This window comes from Mugil cephalus, chromosome 18, assembly GCF_022458985.1.
Source record: "Mugil cephalus isolate CIBA_MC_2020 chromosome 18, CIBA_Mcephalus_1.1, whole genome shotgun sequence".
NCBI classification, from domain to species: Eukaryota; Metazoa; Chordata; class Actinopteri; order Mugiliformes; family Mugilidae; genus Mugil; species Mugil cephalus.
The window spans coordinates 11791809-11811239 of record NC_061787.1 but is presented as its reverse complement, the minus strand read 5'-3'; the positions used below and the strand labels follow the sequence as shown (position 1 = coordinate 11811239).

The following is a 19431-nucleotide window of genomic DNA, read 5'->3' as shown; positions in this document are numbered from 1 at the left end:
ATCAGACCTAAGTTGTGACATAATAACTACCAGTTTAACTCCGTTGCGAGTCATGCCCATGATGTATTTGCGAACCAGCGCACTGGTTTTCTTCCACTGGCCAAAAAAACCAACAATCAAAATTCCCAGTTTGCTATGGAGACCATCTGTGTGCAGCAGAGGAAAATAGCATGACAGCTTCAAACTTCCAGGAGAGAAAAAATTCAGGGGATTTCCTTCAGGACGGAGCTGAGGCTGCAGTGGAGGGGAGTGTGGGTTGGACACTCACCCAAAAACTGAACGGGTGAAGACAAAAGCCTCGGCCCAGGAGAGGGAGAGGGAGAGGGGGAGGCGGGGGGGTTTGCATGAGCTCGGTGCATTAGCGAGCTCCCTGGTGAAGGAACCCCTGATCTGGACAATTGTCTCCAGAGGTCCCTAGACACCTTCAGATAAATGCCTCTGCCAATCAAGCATTCAGTAGCGTGCACATTCACTCCTTAGCAGCTGCTCTCACAGCGCAAGAAAAGCAGCAAATATGTTTCTGATGACAGCCCTACCCGCACCTCTTGAACCAAAAAAAAAACACTGTCGGCCTTTAATTACTGCTGTTTTTTTTTTTCTCCTCGTCACTCGGGTAGTTTTCCTCAGGGACAAACCATATGGCTCAGGAGAGGTGGAATGACAAAGAGCACCAGATCATCAGAAGGCACTAATGAAGACACAACTATCCTCCTGTCAGGCTGACACAGTGATGTGAGGTCGGTCTCATTGGGTCAGCATGCATTATCTTGTCAGTCTCCGGTTGCCTTCCGAATCCAGTTATAAATTTCCCGGCCCAAATGTTTCCAAGTAAAACAATAGAAAAACAAAAAAATACTGCTAGTTCTCTCGTTGGATCCACCCAACGTTCCAAGCCTGCTATCAGCATGGCGAGTTTAGTCGTAGGAACCAAAATCAACAGTATCTGTCATCGGTTGTTCTCTCAAAGTTCAACTTGGTACTTATCCACCCTGTTTGTTGCCTATGATTCATACAACTCATGGAGTTTCATGGCCTCCCCCGTTGCATCGCCTCTTCCATTTTCCACTTCTCTATACGGTCACAAAACAAGTATTTGTCATTTTATTACTATTTAACTGACTGAAAGATGGATGGATTGAAGCAAAGAAGGCTAAATTCATTCATTGATTGTAAATAACCGCTCCTTTCATCCCTAATAACTACCAGACAAAGAGATTTAGGGACTGATTGCAGTCTACCTCTTTTATTCTAATCTTCTGTTTATTCCTGGAAATATTTCACATAATATTGCACTTGTTCTCTCTCCAGCGTAAGCACCGTAGCGTCCACTATTAATCACGATTGTACAAATAGCATTGTGTGGACTCCATAATAAATATATTTGATGTTTCTGCAGTGAGGGAGATGATGGCATTGACCTACAACACGTCTCTTTTGAAACTGTTTAACTTCTAAGATCTATTTCTTTTCTCTACATCAGGATCAATTGCCAACTTGAAAACTGAATACCGTAATACCTAAGAAATATGTTCACAGTTCAATATTTGAGGGCAGACGTCTGGCCAGGCAGACGTCTGAGCCACACTACAGCAGTTGGAGGCTTTGCATGAATGACCAGGGTTCAACTGTGGGAGCAGTCTGGTGTGAAAGGGTTGGGTTTAACGTGTCAGACGGAGGATTTGTGAGTCAACGTAGCTCTGTAGGGTCCGTTGAAGCTTTAGATGGGCACCCCTATTCATCCAGAGCGCCGCGAACCACCCGCATCTGGAAACTTGGCGTGGACGTCATCAATCAGACCCCTAGGCTGCGAAGATGTAAGAATAAGGCGCACAGACCAACCAGTCCACCCCGAATGTAAACCTCGGCTTTCCAGACATCTGAAAGGACCCTTTAAGAAGAGGTGTCTCTGCCGTTGGCGACCCTGGGCTTCATAAAGAGCCCATATAGCAGCGGTGTAAGCTGATCTTGGAATTCCCATAGCTGAGGTTTGAGGTTGGTCTGGTATACACTCGAAGGGAGGGTCCTCTCATTCCAGACGCATGCCTGACGGATACATAACTACAGTGTAACGGGTGACACAGAGGGAGAGTAGACACATGCAACTCTATGGGGATCGTCATTGTTAAACCTTTTCTGTTAAAAGTTGACTCATCCCAGCGAGGGTAGATTAGTCCTGGCTGTCTCCACGGTTCAACATGTGGTGTCCGATTGAGACGTAAAACATATGGGATTAACTCAGGCTGACAAGTAACTGAGTACGTGAGTAGGATGCTGTACTTATCGCCCTTTCAGAACAGGATTATTGCTCAAATGAGATTATAGGGATTTTATGATCCTATTTCACTTCTAAGTAAATCATAACTGGGACTGTGATTAAAGTTTATTTTGATTTACTGGCTCGCAAACTATTCATTTCTTTGTTTGGATATTAGAAAATAGCCAAATTAATTTCTACAAATGCCTTCAAATCGTATATACTTACATTTCAGCTGTGATGGAACCAAAAATTATTGCCCTACCAAAGATTATCTGGCATTTGTGCTTGAAATTTTTACTTTAAATCTACTAGTTCCCTTCAGACTTCAGATTTAATTTGCAGCTAAACAATCACTCAAAAAAGCTGAACTACCAGTGACACAAGTGCGTCACCCTGTCATTTATCAAGCAGCGTGATTTCCCATTTCTCAGATTTTATTTTACAATGAAAAGAGACAGAAATAAGTGAAACGGGGTGAGTAAATGTCACTAATCACATTAGTCACACAAAGTAAACAAGTCACCCACTCAATAACCAATCACGAAAACCAAACCAGAGCCACAACAGGAGCCAACGCCTATGACTGCACCCACCCAGGAACAACCAAACATCGTGTCATCTCCAGCTCAGCTATTCTGGTCGACTGGTGAAATATTTAAAACTGCCATTTAAAATTCATAAGGGACGGGAGAGATGCTACCAACGTCTAAAAATAAGTCTTGCTATGTAATGGAACATGAAATATTCATCTTCGTAAGCGACGTCTGGCAAACTCTCGTGTTTGTTCCTCTCACGTGCAGCAGCTGCAGCACACTGCAGGGCTGTTATTGTCTTGATTGTAATTATTACATGCGTGACAAATGGCTGGCACACAGCTTTACACCGCCAAGTCAACACTTCTCAGGCTTTACAATCTGTAACGTGACTTTTTCTTCTAAACGTAGACAAATATGATTTTTAAAGGCGAGCGTAGAAGCAGTTTGTTGCTAATGGTTCCAGGTTCACAGTGCCTCTGTCTGTTATGAATTGAACGTAATTGTTTTGGAAGGTTTCCCTTTAGACTGTAAAGACTCGTCAACGTCATAAACGACGCTGCTTATGTAAATACACTGATTTATATGGTGTGCGGCGTCACAATGTTTAATATGAGTCTATCCTCAACAGTGGTTGCTACCGCTTCCAATAAATGACTAAATCTGAGCATCAGATGCTGCAAACGACTTGTCAACAGCCCAGATGCCGTGAATTATGTAACAATGTTGATATGAATGGAATACAATTGTCCATCCTCAACTATGGCCAGATGTGACCAAAAAAAAAAAAAAAATGCCCAAAACCAAACGTGAAAAGACCCAGAAAGTTTTGTAAAACTGAACAAACAGAACCACTGAAGCACAGAAAAACAACGAGAAAGAAAGAAGAGTCCATGTTTGGACTTTTACAAAACTTTTTATCTGATTGCTGGTTGAGGATCAGAAACAATTTTAACTTTTATTGGATAGTTTCATTAGGTAAAAGTAAGGGTTACTAACAGATTAATCGTTAGATAAACAGATCGAACCCCTACTTAATAATGAAAATAATAATTCAACTTACAGATAACAAGTCCTCCTAACAAAACATTGACGAGTTTTGTTGTAGTCGCTTTTTAATTCGCAAAAAATGATAAATAAGACATATTTTTATCTGCAACACCAACTGCGTGGCTGCAGAGGCATCCAGTGGACTGTAACAGATTCGGTATGGGACAGATCTGGTATTGGTTATGAAGAGAGGCACTCTGCTCCGGAGCCAACGCTGATGAGGGCTGAGGTACACGCCCTTCAAACAGCACACAATCAGAGCCCCGGGCTGACCAAGAGCTGTAAATTACAACGCTATTATGACCCAGCAAAGAGAGGGAGGGTGATGGAGAAAATGAGAGAAACAGAAACAGAGAGAAAGAGCTTGAGAAAATGTGCACACTCTGAGTCAGTGTGGACGTGCGCTGTGTCTCGGAGCGGGATGATGGACCTTGGAAAACACCATGGTGCTTTCCGTGTGTACACAAAACGACTTCTCCACTTCCTTTTATCCCTTCAATTTTCTGCCAATGGGTGTGTCCTCTGAACCCCCCCCTCCTTTTTCTCCCCCCGGCGCCCTTCGCTGCACTTCGTCAAACCTTCTGAGTTTAGCCGCAGAGGCTTCATCAATTAAGACGTGCACGCCCAGAAACTCACTCGGTGACATCATGCTGGCGTCTGATTGAAAGGTCTCCGCGAAAACCACGGTTGTTGCATGGTTAAGCTCCGACACAGAACATGAGTCAGTGACACTGAAGAAAAGATTTAAAAAAAAAAAAAACCCTTGCAGATGTGATGTGGCGAGTTGAAAAAAAAAAAAAAAAAAATGCGGCTGACGAGAATTTCAACCCTATGGGGAAAAATATATTGACATGTCAGCTGCTTTCGTGTTGCTGCAGGGAAAAGCATTCCTTCTTAGCTCATCTGGCAGAATGAGACGCAGGTCTGATTTATGTCGGGAGTAATTCTGCGCATCAGCACGCCTGCAATCGGATTTTTTTTTTAATATCTCGTCTGAGCTGCCTCGCGCTTAAAGTCGGCGTGGGGTGACAGGTAACAGGGGTTGCGAGTAAAGATGGGACGCGACGGAAGCAGAATGGTGGCGGGTTAGCGCCTTAAGAAGAAGATGGAGCCACGAGAGTCACGGATGAGATAAGGCCATGAATTCAGGGTGAAATAAGAGATTCCAGATAAACTAAAGAGCCCCAAGAGATGACGGACAGTCGGCCAGGGCTGCAGTCCAGGGCGGGGTTCAAGAGAGTTCGTGTGACTTGCTGCAGACGCAGAGACAGACGTGGGATTTACTGAGGGCGGGGCAGGTGTGACCGGACAAAAATGCCCTGTATTAGCTGAGTGGAGAAGAATGTCGTCTTTCAGCTGGATGCTAACGTCACTCAGTGGTGGACGGACTGATGATATTTGATGCCTGTGAGTCGAGAGGTCTGCCTCCTTTCAATCAGAATAAAATTAAAGCATTCGTTCGTTTGTAGAGTGTTTACCCAAACAGCACCTCCTCTCAACATCACAGGCTCTTTACAGTTACCAACAGCTTCTGCTTTTCCTGAGGCCGGTTCCATTCTGCTCCCCGAGTCTGTCCAACAAAACCCAGTTACGTAACAAGGACTTGGGCCAGATGAGCTGAAGAAAAGACTATTTAGCTCTCAACCTCTCTCCCCGCGGTGTGGAGCAGCTCAGCCATTATTCACTGGAATGTTTTCCTCCTGTGTTTGTCCAGGGGTGGGGGGCTGGGGGGAGCTGAGACCCCGAAGCCACGGGGCTGAGGAATCACCGCTCTACGTCGCGCTTGTCCGTCTGTACCTGCTCTCAATCTGGACGAAATGAGCCCACGGTGACTGGTGAGGAACCCTGACGAGAAGCCACGTGACGATGAGCTTTCCAATTAGTTTTACCGTCACACACACCCTCAAACGAACCGGCCAGGATTCAGACAAACACTCATTTTGACATCATTTATCTTTCTTTTGTGGTTTTTTTAAGAGTGGTTCTTTTATGCGCAACTAAGCCACTGTGACCAAGTAATTTCCCTAGTGGATCATTAAAGTCTGTCTAAGTCTATCAGGCAGAAACAGAGCGAGAGGAACTATGCTCACATGACATTTTAGAGCAGGAACAGGAAATGGCCACATTTACATTTAACTGATCAACGCTCTCTTATCATATCACATCACTCCGACTCTCAAAGGGAAGCTACAAAAAGATTTGCATATGAGAATTTCATGATACCGCACCATCACATCAGACACTGGACAGTAAAACAGGCGGAACCGCACATGGAAAACACCTTCTTTAAAACATCACGCGTCACATGAATCAGACCTTTCTGTCTAGTATTTCCATGATGTCCCCGGCTCGTCGTTATATTTGCATGCCGAGCGCAGATTTGTGGCCATAAAACTCCGTGACTTCGTTAGTGAGCATCATTACCTCAGCTGTGTTTACTGTGTTTATTTCCTTGCATCAATATCTTGAATATTTACGACCACTTCAGGCCCGCAAGAGAAATGTTACAATTCTCTGTTCTAATTATATTTCCCTTCCCCTTCTTCTCCCTTGAAAGGAATCTCTGCTCGCAGCAGTCAGAGTTACTTATTATTACATACTCATCCAACTGCTTGCAGAAGTAGAGCTGCATTTTATAAGCTTAAAACAACTGTATATTAATTATATCTAATGGACACGTATGAGGGAGGACTCGTGTAAGGAGAACATAAAATTACTGCTCAGAAAATTAAATAATTTGAAAAAGAGATGCAAAAATTCTGAGTCAGCATCTATTGTTTGGGATGAAGCACTTATGTGTGAGCTTATGTGTTGCTGTAAAAGGGAAAGAGAAAGGGCTGCTGGTGCCGCCGCAAGCCCAGATTGAGGGCCAGATGGCTTCACCAGCAAAACCCCACTGACTTCCACTTGCTCATATGGCTGGGAGGAGGGGGGTGCGCAGTGCAGGAGAAGAAGTCAGCGACGGTGGCGGCACTGAGCTGGAGCAACTGATTAAGCATTAAATCTGATTCTAATCTGCTGGCTGAGGACTGAATGATTTATACCGGGGACGGAGAAGACTCCCACGGATGATGCGATTAAACGGGCAAACAGCGGTGGGCGACACTGACACGCATGTGCACGCAAACACACTAACAAACACACTTTTTTACCACGATGGAAAATGGAATCAGGTTTCAAGTTCAGGGCTAAAGGTTAAGGGTTAACATGCGAGGAGCACCAGGCGAGACACTTAGCTCGTACGTAAACACAGACGGATGAAGTCGTCTTGACTCAGACCAGGCTCAGACCGCTGCTGTTTCTGCTACTTCTTGGGCAAAAAGCAATGAATCTGTCAATCAGAAATGGGTTCTCTCGCTTATTCGAAACGTTCAACAAGATATCAAACATGCTAACAACAGCACGTTGATCATCTTTGACGTGGACATCACTAAGAAGGCCTCAAGACAACAAGTCATGACTAAATAACCATCAAGGTGAAAGTGTACAGGTACAGACAGATAAAGTAGTAGGGGTTTATATAAATCCAGAGCTCATTAGTTTTAGCAACTTGCCAGTCCGAGCTGGCACAGATCAGCGGCCGAGACTGCATGCGACGATCCTCGCACCCATGCGCTCACAGACAACTTTAAGCAACAGCAGCGACGTCCGACGGATGCCCAGCATCTACCCTATAGCCGCAACCACTCTAATCCTTTTAACAGAGATGAGATTAGCTGCTAAACTGAGCAAACCACACTCAGTCAATCCCATTGACAGGAATGTTCCACCGTCGAGTCAGGAATAGAGTGGAGTGACTCTGCTCTGCCGCCCGAGGCTTTCGCTGCAGTGAACGAGCTGCACAGGCCACAGAGGGAGGCAACCAGAGCGCCAAAAGGCAACAAGGATCAGCAGCGCATTATCCTACCATTTTGTGATGACAATGCTGTGGTTAAGGTTTGGTTAGGTACAGGTTGGGGCAAGAGCGGAAAGGAGGTTGTGTTTACCGTGGATCGTGTTCAAGGGTATACCCGAAACTTTTCTTGCCAGTCCATGAATCATGACGTGCTTCAACAAATGGTAATTTAGAGGTTTTGTTTTGTAATTTCATAAAGTATCTGAGGAAAGTTTTGATATTTCCAGCGGCCTCATCCTTTCATTTGCCTTTGCATTTCTTACGTTTAGTCAGACAGCCGTTACCTTGCTAGACATCTGGATTCTAACAGTTGCCTAGCAGGGATGTTCTTCCAACATATGCATGACGTAATCACTTGAACGGAAAAGGTTTTTGTGTACACAACTTCCAATGTCGTAAAAAACACAAGCATACGTGTTCCATTTGTAGGCAGCAATAGTCCTGCAATTGCAACTCTTTATTCTTCTTGAATGGACAGTCTCCAGTAAAGACGAGCATCTTAAACATTCAAGCTCCCCTGATCTTAAAGCTACTTTTTCAGCTACTTAGCTCCAGCGTCATACATTTTGTAAAATATAAATCTGTCCAATCTGTGCTGGGGACTAGCTTTGAGGGACAACCTGCGGGACTATCCCAGACATTTCCTGCGGCGTGGATGTGATGTGACCTTCACCCGGTGTGCGCACCCTGAGAGCATTAGTCCGACAGAGCGAGGCGATGTCAGTCTTTGTAACGCGAGACCTCAACGGTGAGGACGGTGAGGCGATGAGGGGACTACACTACAGTATCCAGGTAACAGTCGTAAACACTGTCAAAGCAAGACTGAAAGGGGTGTGAATCAAAGCTCGGAACTGCATAATGATATGCTGACAAAGACCAGCTATTGTGGTGGTTAAACAACTGAAGGGATTGAATTACTCAGCCTGTTTATACATGCAGAATATTACACCTGCCAGCAGAACCCTTGCCATCAGAGTCTAGCGTTTGGCTGCTGATGTTTTGACTGGCTGGTCTTTTCTTTGCAGAATCTCCGTCCTCTCACACCACTTCTTTCTCTTTCCCAGTATTAACCAGACAGGCCGTTCACGGCGATGCCCAACAGTACACAAAGCTGTATTTTTGCACTGATTGGGCGTCCACGTACTTAATTAGAATCTAGACATTCAGCCCATATCTTGTTTTCAAGATCAAGACATTCTGTACTCGGTGAACTCATATGTTACGGCCCATCTCGGGGAAAAAAATACTAAATCCCAATGTCCACCTACATCTTTTCTCATGGCTATAAAAGCACATCTAGAGGTGATGCGCTCCAAAAGCACACAGTGCTCCTTTCAAAAACACTCTGAGCATGCAGCCTGGCGATGGAAAATGTTCAGCAGTAAAAAACGCTGGAAAAATCAGGAGCCTAAGAAATACATGCGCCGAGTACGAGAGGGCCAGTGTAGCGCATGCTGTCCAACACAGGTCTCCGAGGAGGGTGACGCAATACAGACGGGAGGGGATGTTGAGGAGCGAGGAGAGGGGGCACAAATATGTTGACTATTACGAGCTCAAGCTCCCTCCTCCTCCTTCACCACGTCCGAGGCAGTCCCACCCAACGCTGAGGCCCATCTGGAGAGCCTCGTGACCCAGCTGATTAAAAGCAGTTGGGGCCGTCGGTGAGATACGACCAGAGGAATGCGGAGGCCGTGGAAAGGCCCAGAGAAAGTGTGTCCGAGAGGTGTGTAAATTTCTGCAATGTGCATGCGACACTCTGCGTGCTCTGTTTGCGTGTTTGAATCACATGTGCGTACGCAGCCACGTGTCCATTAGCGCCAGTCGTCAGCGATCAATCAAATCGGAGAAGAAAGGGCCTTGGGCTACGTTGACGGATGCCCCCACTGGGAATGATGGCTTGGCTGAAAGGGAGCATCTCCGCACCTGAATTACAGCCCTGGGACCTACTGTTCCTCGACCCCATTAGCCTCCACACAACAGCGCTTGCAGGATTATACTCATGAGCCCCTTCGGTAATCACAACCAGCAGAAACCAAAAGGAGTCTCCTCCACTTAGGCTGAAATCTCTCTCCCAGCTCCGTCTGTCCTTTCCCAACCAATCTGCTGCTTATCCACATCGGACCTGGCAACCTGGTTTTCCGCAGTCGCACCCTCCAAACCATAAGTATTTACTAGCTGCACCCGTCGCGCAGCATCACCCCGGTCTACCAAGGTCCAAATGGAAACCAGGCCGAGATGTCTCATCTCCGCCGGTGGAGCATGATACAAGACCCGAACTTTACAGCTCGAGCCCCAACAGGGGATCCTCCGTGCGGTTAATGTTAAGCTTAACATGTGTTTTACTGCTTAATTGAATAATGAAGCGATGAGAGAGAAGAGAAACCACGCGGCCGACGTCTGCACCAAAAAGGCTGCCAGGGGAGGATTGTGCGGCGAAGGGCCGGATACTTTGGTTTTAAAGCGGTGTTTTTGTGGCCGCATTCCTGTCAGCGACACTTTCATTATCTTTCATGCATGCTAAAGCTAAATCCTGGACGGAGCAACTGAACTTACCACCCCACTTCCCTTTGTCACAGCCTATCCATCAACGTGATCACAAAGGCAACTCTTGTAAGCGTAGCAATGTGTAATTGAATCCATGCTTTGTAATTTAGTTTGGCTAATAAAAGCCAATTCAAGCCATGCTCTCGCTAATGGAGCCCTTTCTCAGTCCATCTGGCTGCCTGTTTTCTTCCCGTAACTGCTTGGATGTTTGGCTGCACTGGACAGCTTTGTTAATTTTTCCATCCTATTTGTGCACGGTGTTAAATTGTACTCAAAACTGTGGTGCAACAGGGATTTTGTCTTCATGCAAGTACACCGATCAGTCAAAACATTACAACTACTAACCGGAGAACAAACACTGATCTCATTACAATGTGATGTTTTTACTGGGGAAGCCCAGGTCCTGGCATTTACATGGACGTACCTATATATGCCACCACCGGAACATCGTTGCCGACCAAGTGCTCCCCCATAGCAACAGCAAGGGGGTGGTCCTTGTTTTGCAATGCCATGTGCTCCCCACCCAGTCATATATATGTTTCAAAGAAAAGCAGAATCCATTGTTTTGTGGTCCAGTTCTGATGCTCACTAGTCCGTTGTAGGAGCTTTCAGCAGCGGACAAGCTCTGCATGGATACCCTCAGTGGTTTGCAGCTACACAGACTCATACAAAACAAATGTAGTGTATGTTCTGACAGCTTTCTATCACACATGTACATCAATGAATCTTTGCTTGGGCTGTGTATCAGTAAGGTTCTATTCGATACCGGTATTTTCGAGCACTTGTTGCAGGTTGCCGAGTCTGCATATTCTGAGGTGAAGTGCAGCTAAATTTTGTACCGTTTCCCCTTAGGTATTTTGAAGGTTCATTTCCGTCCGGAGGTGAAAACCTGACGTGACGTCACGCGTAGCATCCGCACAGCAACAGTAATAATTAAAAATTCAGTGGCACAGAAAGGGGGCACCGCAATAGATGTTGCTTTTCGGTCTGGTTACTACCATTTGCTTCAGCACTGGTCCCACTGAGTACCCATCCCTAGTCTTGGCTGCCCATATTTCTGTCATTCTTTGATTTTTTTCTTTCCTTGGATCACTTGAAAGCACCGCAGAAGCTGCAGTTTTGGGGATGCTCTGAACCAAATAATGTTGGTAATGGCTTACCGGTGTACACAAAAAGGTGAAGGTACTCTTTGCATTTTTGCAAATATAATCACACAGAATGACTTGACTTTTCACTTCACTTCGTTTCTCTCTTTCTGTTGACAACATGAGTTAAAGGCATCCTGACAGAACAGGAAATGCTGACACAGTTACACCCTTTTCACTCAACCTCAACTGACCCTCGACAAACAATAAAACATGTCACAAACCGCGGGTAGTCAGAGCCACGTCCAGTTCATTTTACAGCCTGGAAACGCATATTCCACTTGCTGGGCTTCCTAATGTTTAAGTAGATCATCCTGTGAAGGAAACGGCGCCAGTTTGATTCCCATAGCAGCTGATGTGTATGCTGCAGCCAAGCGCTACAGCTCTGTGCTCGCAACCTGCACAGAAATGCCAAATATCCAACTATTTTAACTGGAGATTATCAACACAATTAAATCGCCAGTAGGACGAACGCGTGCAGGACCATATGCGGAAACAAAACAACACACAGAGAAGCCGTTTGGCAGATGGGTCAGAAACTGTGGACGAGGACCCAGAATTGAACACAGCAGGTCTCCGGGCACTGATGGCCACACCCGGACCCAGCTGGAAACAATAAAAGCCTCATGCTCCTCATCTCTTCCACTTTCTCTCTTTTTCTTGTCCCCTCTCAAAACACTTTCAACCCTTCAGGATCCCAGTCTTCAGTCTCTTTCACTTTATTTCTTTTGTCTGCCTCCATCAGACAGTTTTCTAATTATCTGTGGGCCCCGTGTCACCGAGAGGGAGTGTCCACTTAATTCTCTGTCACCACAGTAAACAGTCAGCCACTCTCTCTGGCATGCGCAGGCCCCTTTAGAGAAATAACATCCAAAAGGAAAACAGATGGATGACAATTGTGTTATAAAGACAGACAACGGCAGTGGAATAGACTTCCATGGTCGGACAGAGATGTATTGGCAAAAACAGCAAATTTTGACACCTCCTTTTCTTACAACCTCCCCTGCGAAAGCGTCACATTGGTTTTGATTGCAATTCATCACAGATGATTAATAAATCAGGGCTCAGGTTGTGTCTGTCGCGCCATCGGACGAGCGTAGCCGCTCTGAATGCTAATGCCTCATCAGCATCGGAACAAAGCGGCGCTCGCACGCTGACTGATAGCGGACAGAGGGCATCGTTATCACTGCGAAGCCCGTACCGTCTGTGCCGCCCGGGCCAATCACGTGCCCTGGCACTGGACAGGAAGCCAATTAGCGCCTCTTTCACTGCGGCGCCTCGGGGCTGCGTTGGGTGAACGGGAAAATATGCCGCGCTCACCGTTTTTATGGAGGAGCTGGAACAACAGGGGAAGGACACAGTGGCGTTTTTCTGCAGGATTTTTTTTTGACTATTCTCCGGCAGTTATTGATCCATCTACCTCCGTTAGAGCGGATTGCGAAGGACATGTGACGTCCTCCGATAGCAGGTTAAGATTAGGGAAAGAGTGACCGACACACACCAGTGATCTATGGATTCTCTGTCAGGGCTCTGCGGAGGGATTACTCACTCCCCCTCTGCTCCACCCTCTGACAGTCTTGCATGACGTAACTGCTCTTAGTAGGCTGATCGAGTTTAAATGCATTGTGCACGAGGACGGCAAATGAAACAAACACACACACACACACACACTAAATCACCATAGCAACCCCATTCTCTTCCACTGCGCCGGATATTTACAACATCGCCTCAGAAGAGACCCAGAGGAGGGGAGTCGGGCAAAAAGGGGCAGTATGCACTTATACATGAAAACAAAACACCTTCCAACAAACACACACACACACACACACACACACACACACACACACACACACACACACACACACACACGCTCATACAGCTCCACCCACTGGCCAGGCTCCTCCCAGCTCCGTCTGCATTGCACCAAAGAGAGCTGCATCTTTTCCAAGGCAGTTTTTCACCATCCAGGCCAAGGAGACTCAGCAGCATCCAGCTACTTCTTATTCACGTCTCCCCCTGCTCCGGTTTAAGAGAATGGCACCATTTAAAAAAAATAAAAAATAAGAAGACAAAGGCTTTTTTGTGTTGCCAAGGTTACACTCTAAGCATCTGCATCTATGTAATTCTGCAAATGGCATCGCTGTATGTTTGCTTGCAGCACTGTGCACATATGCTGCTGGGATTATGTGGCTGCGTGGGGAGGGGGAGAGAGGGGTTACTGTGGCAGGATGAGGTGAATCAGCATTCTGTTCACGCCTCTTTGCACTACAACAAGCAGGCGACTACAGTTCGGCTCAAATTCGCGACCATAAGCGGTCGAGCAGGAAGCGGCGGTGACACGGAAACGCCTCGAGAAGCGCACCTTATTCTGGCTGTTATTAAACGTGAGCCGCTTTAGTACGAGAGTAAAAATTACAACCTGGAGTACAACTCAGCTGAACCCTAAACGTGCTGTTTGTAATAAGATCCTATCACAGCGCTGAGAAGCGCAAGTCAGGGGTTCTGGTGTCTGATGATAATCTTTGTCAGAGAGTTTAAAACTGGCCTCTGTGTGTAAACATTAACAAGTCTCAGTGGGAGGCTTTAGTTTATGGTGTCATGCCTGAGTACGTCCAAACTCACACTTTTCATTGCCACATTAAGCCATCCCCTACACAAACTATATCTTGAAATCCACTCTTAAGGCTGTGACTGGGAAAACTGAAACTGAAAAGTCCAAACGTGCACCTGAATACACCACAAAAGACTGCAGCCAACAACCAGCTTGAACATCTTTCTACGCCTGCATGAAGAGAAATAAGTCTTAGCTGGGAGGCCTGGAACAGCTAAAAACTCTCACAGAGAGGTGGCCTCCCTTGAGTCATCAGGTCTAGTTTATTCGTTCTATGTGACCGTGTCCTTGTCGTTGCCTCAATGAATAGCTGTTCCACGAAAACGTGTACTAGTGATGTCAACGAGTTTCTCGGTTTGTTCTAGCTCATCATGAATAACACGTACAGTCGATCAACGACACTGGACTTCATGTATCTCCTGACAACACAAAGACATGTTGTCGTTGTGTTGTCAGGTGATTCTGTGTTACCGGATCCTACATCTACAGATCGGATATCTCCCACTATGAAAGCAGAAATCATTCTGAATAGCGTGCTCAGGTTTTACAGCACGAACTGACAACAATGAACCAAGTGAGGAAGAAACATCTGAAAATGACCAACAGTGACACGCTCCTATTAAAACAGCATTCTTACATTTGTGCAGGACATTAAGATCTAAAGACACAGAGGAAAATAATTTAAAATGATTTCATTTCATGCATGAGACGTGTGTAAAACATCTCCATCAACATCTGGACGTCTCGATTTGAATATTTAACAGGAGTGAAATGCATAAACTGTCAAGCATGACAGAACATATCCATGACTAAAACCGCTGGGACAGAAAGTGTGGAACATCTCAGCTCTTTTTTAGCATCAAAGATTAAAAGAGGGAAAGTGGAGAAATGCGTGCCACCCAGGCACATGTACAAGCACGAGTCTGATTAAAGTTGTGGTGTCTGCTCGAGACTGATTTGGAAGTTTTATTACCCTCCCCATCTCCCCCCCTTTTTTTCCCGCCTCATCTCACTGCCCCTCGGCTGCTTTCTTATGCTAATGGCGGGGCAATTGTGCGGGCCAACAGCCTGGAATTCCTCCCCACAAAGGAGAAATGGAGATGGAAGAAGAGAGAGAAAAAGGGACGGACAGAGAGGACCAGACAATTAGAGACGCAAATCACTGGCAAAAAAAAATCTGTTTGCTAGTGGCTTTCTATGCTAGTTTATGTCAGTGTAATTGTGTTTTTAGGCTAAAGTAAACAATTAATTCCCATTATAACTGAATGTAATGCTCATTAAAAGGCTATAAAATGTTAAAAAGTAGTTAAAATAGTTTTATAAATGCCCCATCCACTGAAAAGACTTTGTGTTGTCCATCAGTAGTTGTTGGCATTTTTATTTACTGACTTATAAAGTTAGTTTCAGATTTTTCTCATTTGTAATACTGGACGAACATCTGACAATTAATCTGCTTGTACATGTAGTTTAGACTCTCTTTCTCTGCTTTGTGACATTTATAGATCAATTACTCAATAAACTGGTGGAAAAATATTCTACCAAGGGAATAAATTCTTTATTCTTATACGTCTATCGTATCATTTTCACATTTTGGCAGCCAACATGGCAAAGAGAAGCACACAGGAAGCCCTCCCCGCCGTGTTGGGTGTGGTCCATCAATAATCAGATGCCCACCACCGACGCACCAGAGAGGAAGTCATCCCCCAACGCGAAAAAGCTCAAACAAACAAAGAGAGAGGACGTGCACACACCCTTACATCCAGCCAGCCACCTCAGCCAACCCTTCAGAGACAGAGAGCAGGTGGGCCAATTAGAGTCCCCAGGGATCCCCCCCACCCACCCACCCAGATGCGAGCATAGCCCTGTATAATTGGTTTCCTCATCTATGAATTATTAATCCCGGGTGTCTTTGAGGTTTTTGACAGGACAGGGTCGTGACGACGTGCCCCCCTGACATAGACACTCTCCTGTTTAACACCCCAGGGTTAAAAGCTCTCCTCAGAACAAAGTGATGTGACACGGTACACTTAAAGAAATGCTATCTACGAGTGTTTGTTGTTGTAATTTTTCTTTGCATTGTGTGCTTTAAAAGGCATAATGTGAAGTCTTGAATGAGGCGATTCATCTTGGCGTGACGCTAACAGCTTGGGGTGACATTATCCACTATCGGGACAGAACGGTTGGCGGTCGAGCTGCATCATGGGTAATGCAGGCAATGCATTTTAACAAAGAGTTGACATCTGTACTTCTGCTAAAGACAGTTTTGGATTGTTTATAATGGGTCTGACGATGCTACAACGATGCAAATGGGAAATCTAATGGTCACTTATGCTGCGTTCACACTATGACTGGTAAAAGCTGCTCGACGTAGCTAGCAACGCTGTCACCAAGTCACCGCATAACTGCTGCTTCAGTGCTTGTTGATGTTGACATGATGAAATGTTCATTGTTAAAAACTGTTGAAACCAACTCATTGTTCATTATGACTGTGCCAGGTAGGCCACATCCACATTAAAATGTGTTCTGAGCGATCCTGTCACAAGTGGACTCAAAGTACAGGTGTGAACGCACCACATCTGGAGATGGTCTGGACAACATACGACCACGTTCAAGAGCCACCTCCTCAACTGTGCACGCAGACTTCAGCCTCATTCCCTTTTGAGTATTGTACGTGATCCGATCACAAGTGGCCAGCTGTACACTTGTGATTGAATCCCACAAGAATACGTGATAGTTTCAGGTGTAATTCTGGCCTCAGAACCAGTTCTTCAGATACCGAATATTTTAAAGTTGCCCCGTCAAAGAGAGGGATATACTTACAATGTTCGTTAAGAAACGGATTTACAAATGTCTTGACTACACACAGCTTTCCAATCAAGACACGAACAGGGTGTGAATGTTGTTGGCCTCATGAGGTTAAAGACAATGGTTGACCCCGACTCCCTTGTGTGGAAGTATATCCAAAAAGCTGAAAACGAGGCAAGTGAAGTTGAAGATGGTTGTTATCCTTGTAGCGCCTGAAGGCGCATGCTTAAAATGGCAAATGAAACCCAAGACATAACACTAGGAGGCAGCAGCAGAGGGCGAGAGTGTGGACTTGCTGCCAATTTGGAATGATTCATCCACCTCTCCAGTGAGTAATATGCTTCACATTGTTTCAGAGTACTTGTTTAACTTAGATTATATTGCTATTGTTCACCAGAAGGTCAAAAATGAGACAACAACGAATGAAATATTCTTGGCAGGCCAACATATTAATAGAGCTGGGGACCTCGTAGTTATTGGTTGCAGTGTTGTCGATTCCCCGGTTCCTCTCTCCCAGTCTCACACCAGGTGTCGGCCTGTAAATATTTCATGAGGCCTTAGTGCTGTGCTACTGGCACACAAAGGCCGTGTTCAGGGCCCTCGGACAGCAGAAACAGAGGCCTATCAGTTCGGCCTGGGATGCAAACAATTTTCAGCACTGCTAAAATTAAATTAGGGGAAGGGGCAAGCCGGAGAGCAGAGCTGCCGCATTGCTCAACACGGCCAGGCTTCTTTTGCTCCACGCATCAGGAATTCCATGGCAAAATGAAGAAGGGGAGAGGGGAAAACTGCACGAAACAATGAGCTGCCTGTGCGAGTGAAGCTGAAAAGGCATGTCAGCGATATGAAGTGTTTGTAAGGGTGCCAAGCTGACTTCTGTGCATATAGAGACACCAAGTAGATGACATGACAAAGAGCGCTGTATGAAAGTGAGACTGTCCGTATTCATACGCGAGGACTTAGATCATTCTCTGCAAATGGAACAACTTTGACCTTTACACTTTTGTACTTGACAAACTTCCATGTTAAAAGTGAAGAGCGAGTCCTAAATTTGCTGCAAATGGAATGAATAATTTCTCCAGTTGTGGATGCGCTGTTTCCCATTTACTGCGTGACCATACTTCAAGAGAGCTGCATTGGTGGGACTTGCTTTTCTGAAAATCAAGTTGAAGTCTGTTCACGTCTGCAAGAGCAGGGACACTCAGAGGTCAACATGCCACGCACTCCACAGTCTCCAGTTCCACACTGCACTTCTGAATGAATGCTAGCTATTAATACCCAACATGTCAGGGATGCCTTTCCGGGAAAACTCCTGAGAGCATGAGAGGACAGTGAGGAAGGGAAGCTCATAAACATGGCGGCGAGAGGAGACCAAAGTCTACAGGTCAAAAAAAATGTGTCAAAACCTGATGCTGATGCTGATGCTGATGCCCGACAAGGGGAAGGCGACATGTTTATTGGTGACAAAAACATAAAGGACCAACCTGATTGTTCCAGGCGCAGTACAGATCACAGATCAGGCTCCAGTTGTTGTTAATCATACAGTCGAGAACTTTGAGATGGGCCATTTTCAAAGAGGTAATACAAACGCCGGCCCCTCAGCTGTGTGTACCGAACCCTGCTGAGCACCCTGCCGGCTGCGACGCCCCTCGATGCCACCTTGACGGAGAGAGGGGAGTGCGCGGAGGCGAGGAGAGGGAAAACCGTCAGCAGAAGGCAAAGCGTGCACCTCTGTGTCCATCTGCGAGCCCGGCAGGTGTCCTGTCAGCTGTGGCCATCGCTTCATTAACAATATGCTAATGAGCGCCGCTGCACACAAACTCAGAAATCCGGATGTCCTAAGATAATCCCCTGAGACTTGGGCAGCAGCAGAGAAGAGTTATCACCAGTGCGATGCAAAAAAGTCCACCTGGGGGGTTTCGACGTGCAGGAAAGGCATCGCCATGGTTACGATGCAGGATGACCGGTGAAGAAGAAGAAGAAGAAGGAGCCTAAAAGACGACGGAGCAGGCTGCACTTTTTCTCTGCATTTCGGTAGCCCACTCTCTTCTGGATGCGCTCTCTGTTCCTGTGACCGTCCCGACTGGCTGTGCCTCCCTGTGCTCGTCTCTGCAACGGTACCAGGCGGAGGCAGCCTGAGACTCGGAGCAGCACAAGACTCGCTCTAAATCAAGACGAATCAGGCCGCTGTGCAGGACGTAACCTGGGACAGACCGATTATGTTCTTCTCCTCTCTCGCTGTCGTCGACTTTATCTGCACCTTAAGATATTGCTTGAACTGCCTCAAGATGTGCAGGGATGAGGACTGCGCAGGCTTAAACTCCAAACCTGACTGATCCTGCACTTTGCCGGCAATGCGGGACGCTGTTTATGTATTTCATTACTCTGCAAAAAAAAACACTTCACTCCACTTTGCAGGAGGAAGACTCCCTGACAAAGGCTAAGACGAGTGCCGCAGCCCCCCCACCCCACCCCCCACCCCCCCCCCCCCCCCCCCCCCCCCCACCCCCCCCCCCCCGCCGCAGAGAGTCAGACGTCGGAAGTGGGCTCTTTCAAGTGAATGAACGTACGGTTTAAGACTTCCTCCCGCC

At 46.2% G+C, this 19431-nt stretch overlaps 1 protein-coding gene across 2 annotated transcripts in view; it reads right to left on the bottom strand.

Annotated features, from left to right (window-relative positions):
• Positions 1-19431, bottom strand: part of LOC125024392 (rho GTPase-activating protein 21-like) — a 78309-nt gene that overhangs the window by 48860 nt on the left and 10018 nt on the right. Inside the window, exon 1 of one of the 2 annotated variants that reach the window (XM_047612126.1) lies at positions 18325-19179. The exons of the other annotated variant lie outside the window; for it this stretch is intronic. Within the exon in view, the coding sequence (XP_047468082.1) occupies positions 18325-18408 (84 nt within the window). The 5' untranslated portion in view covers positions 18409-19179. Of the gene's footprint in view, positions 1-18324; positions 19180-19431 lie in introns of those variants that run through there. 2 annotated transcript variants of the gene reach the window in all.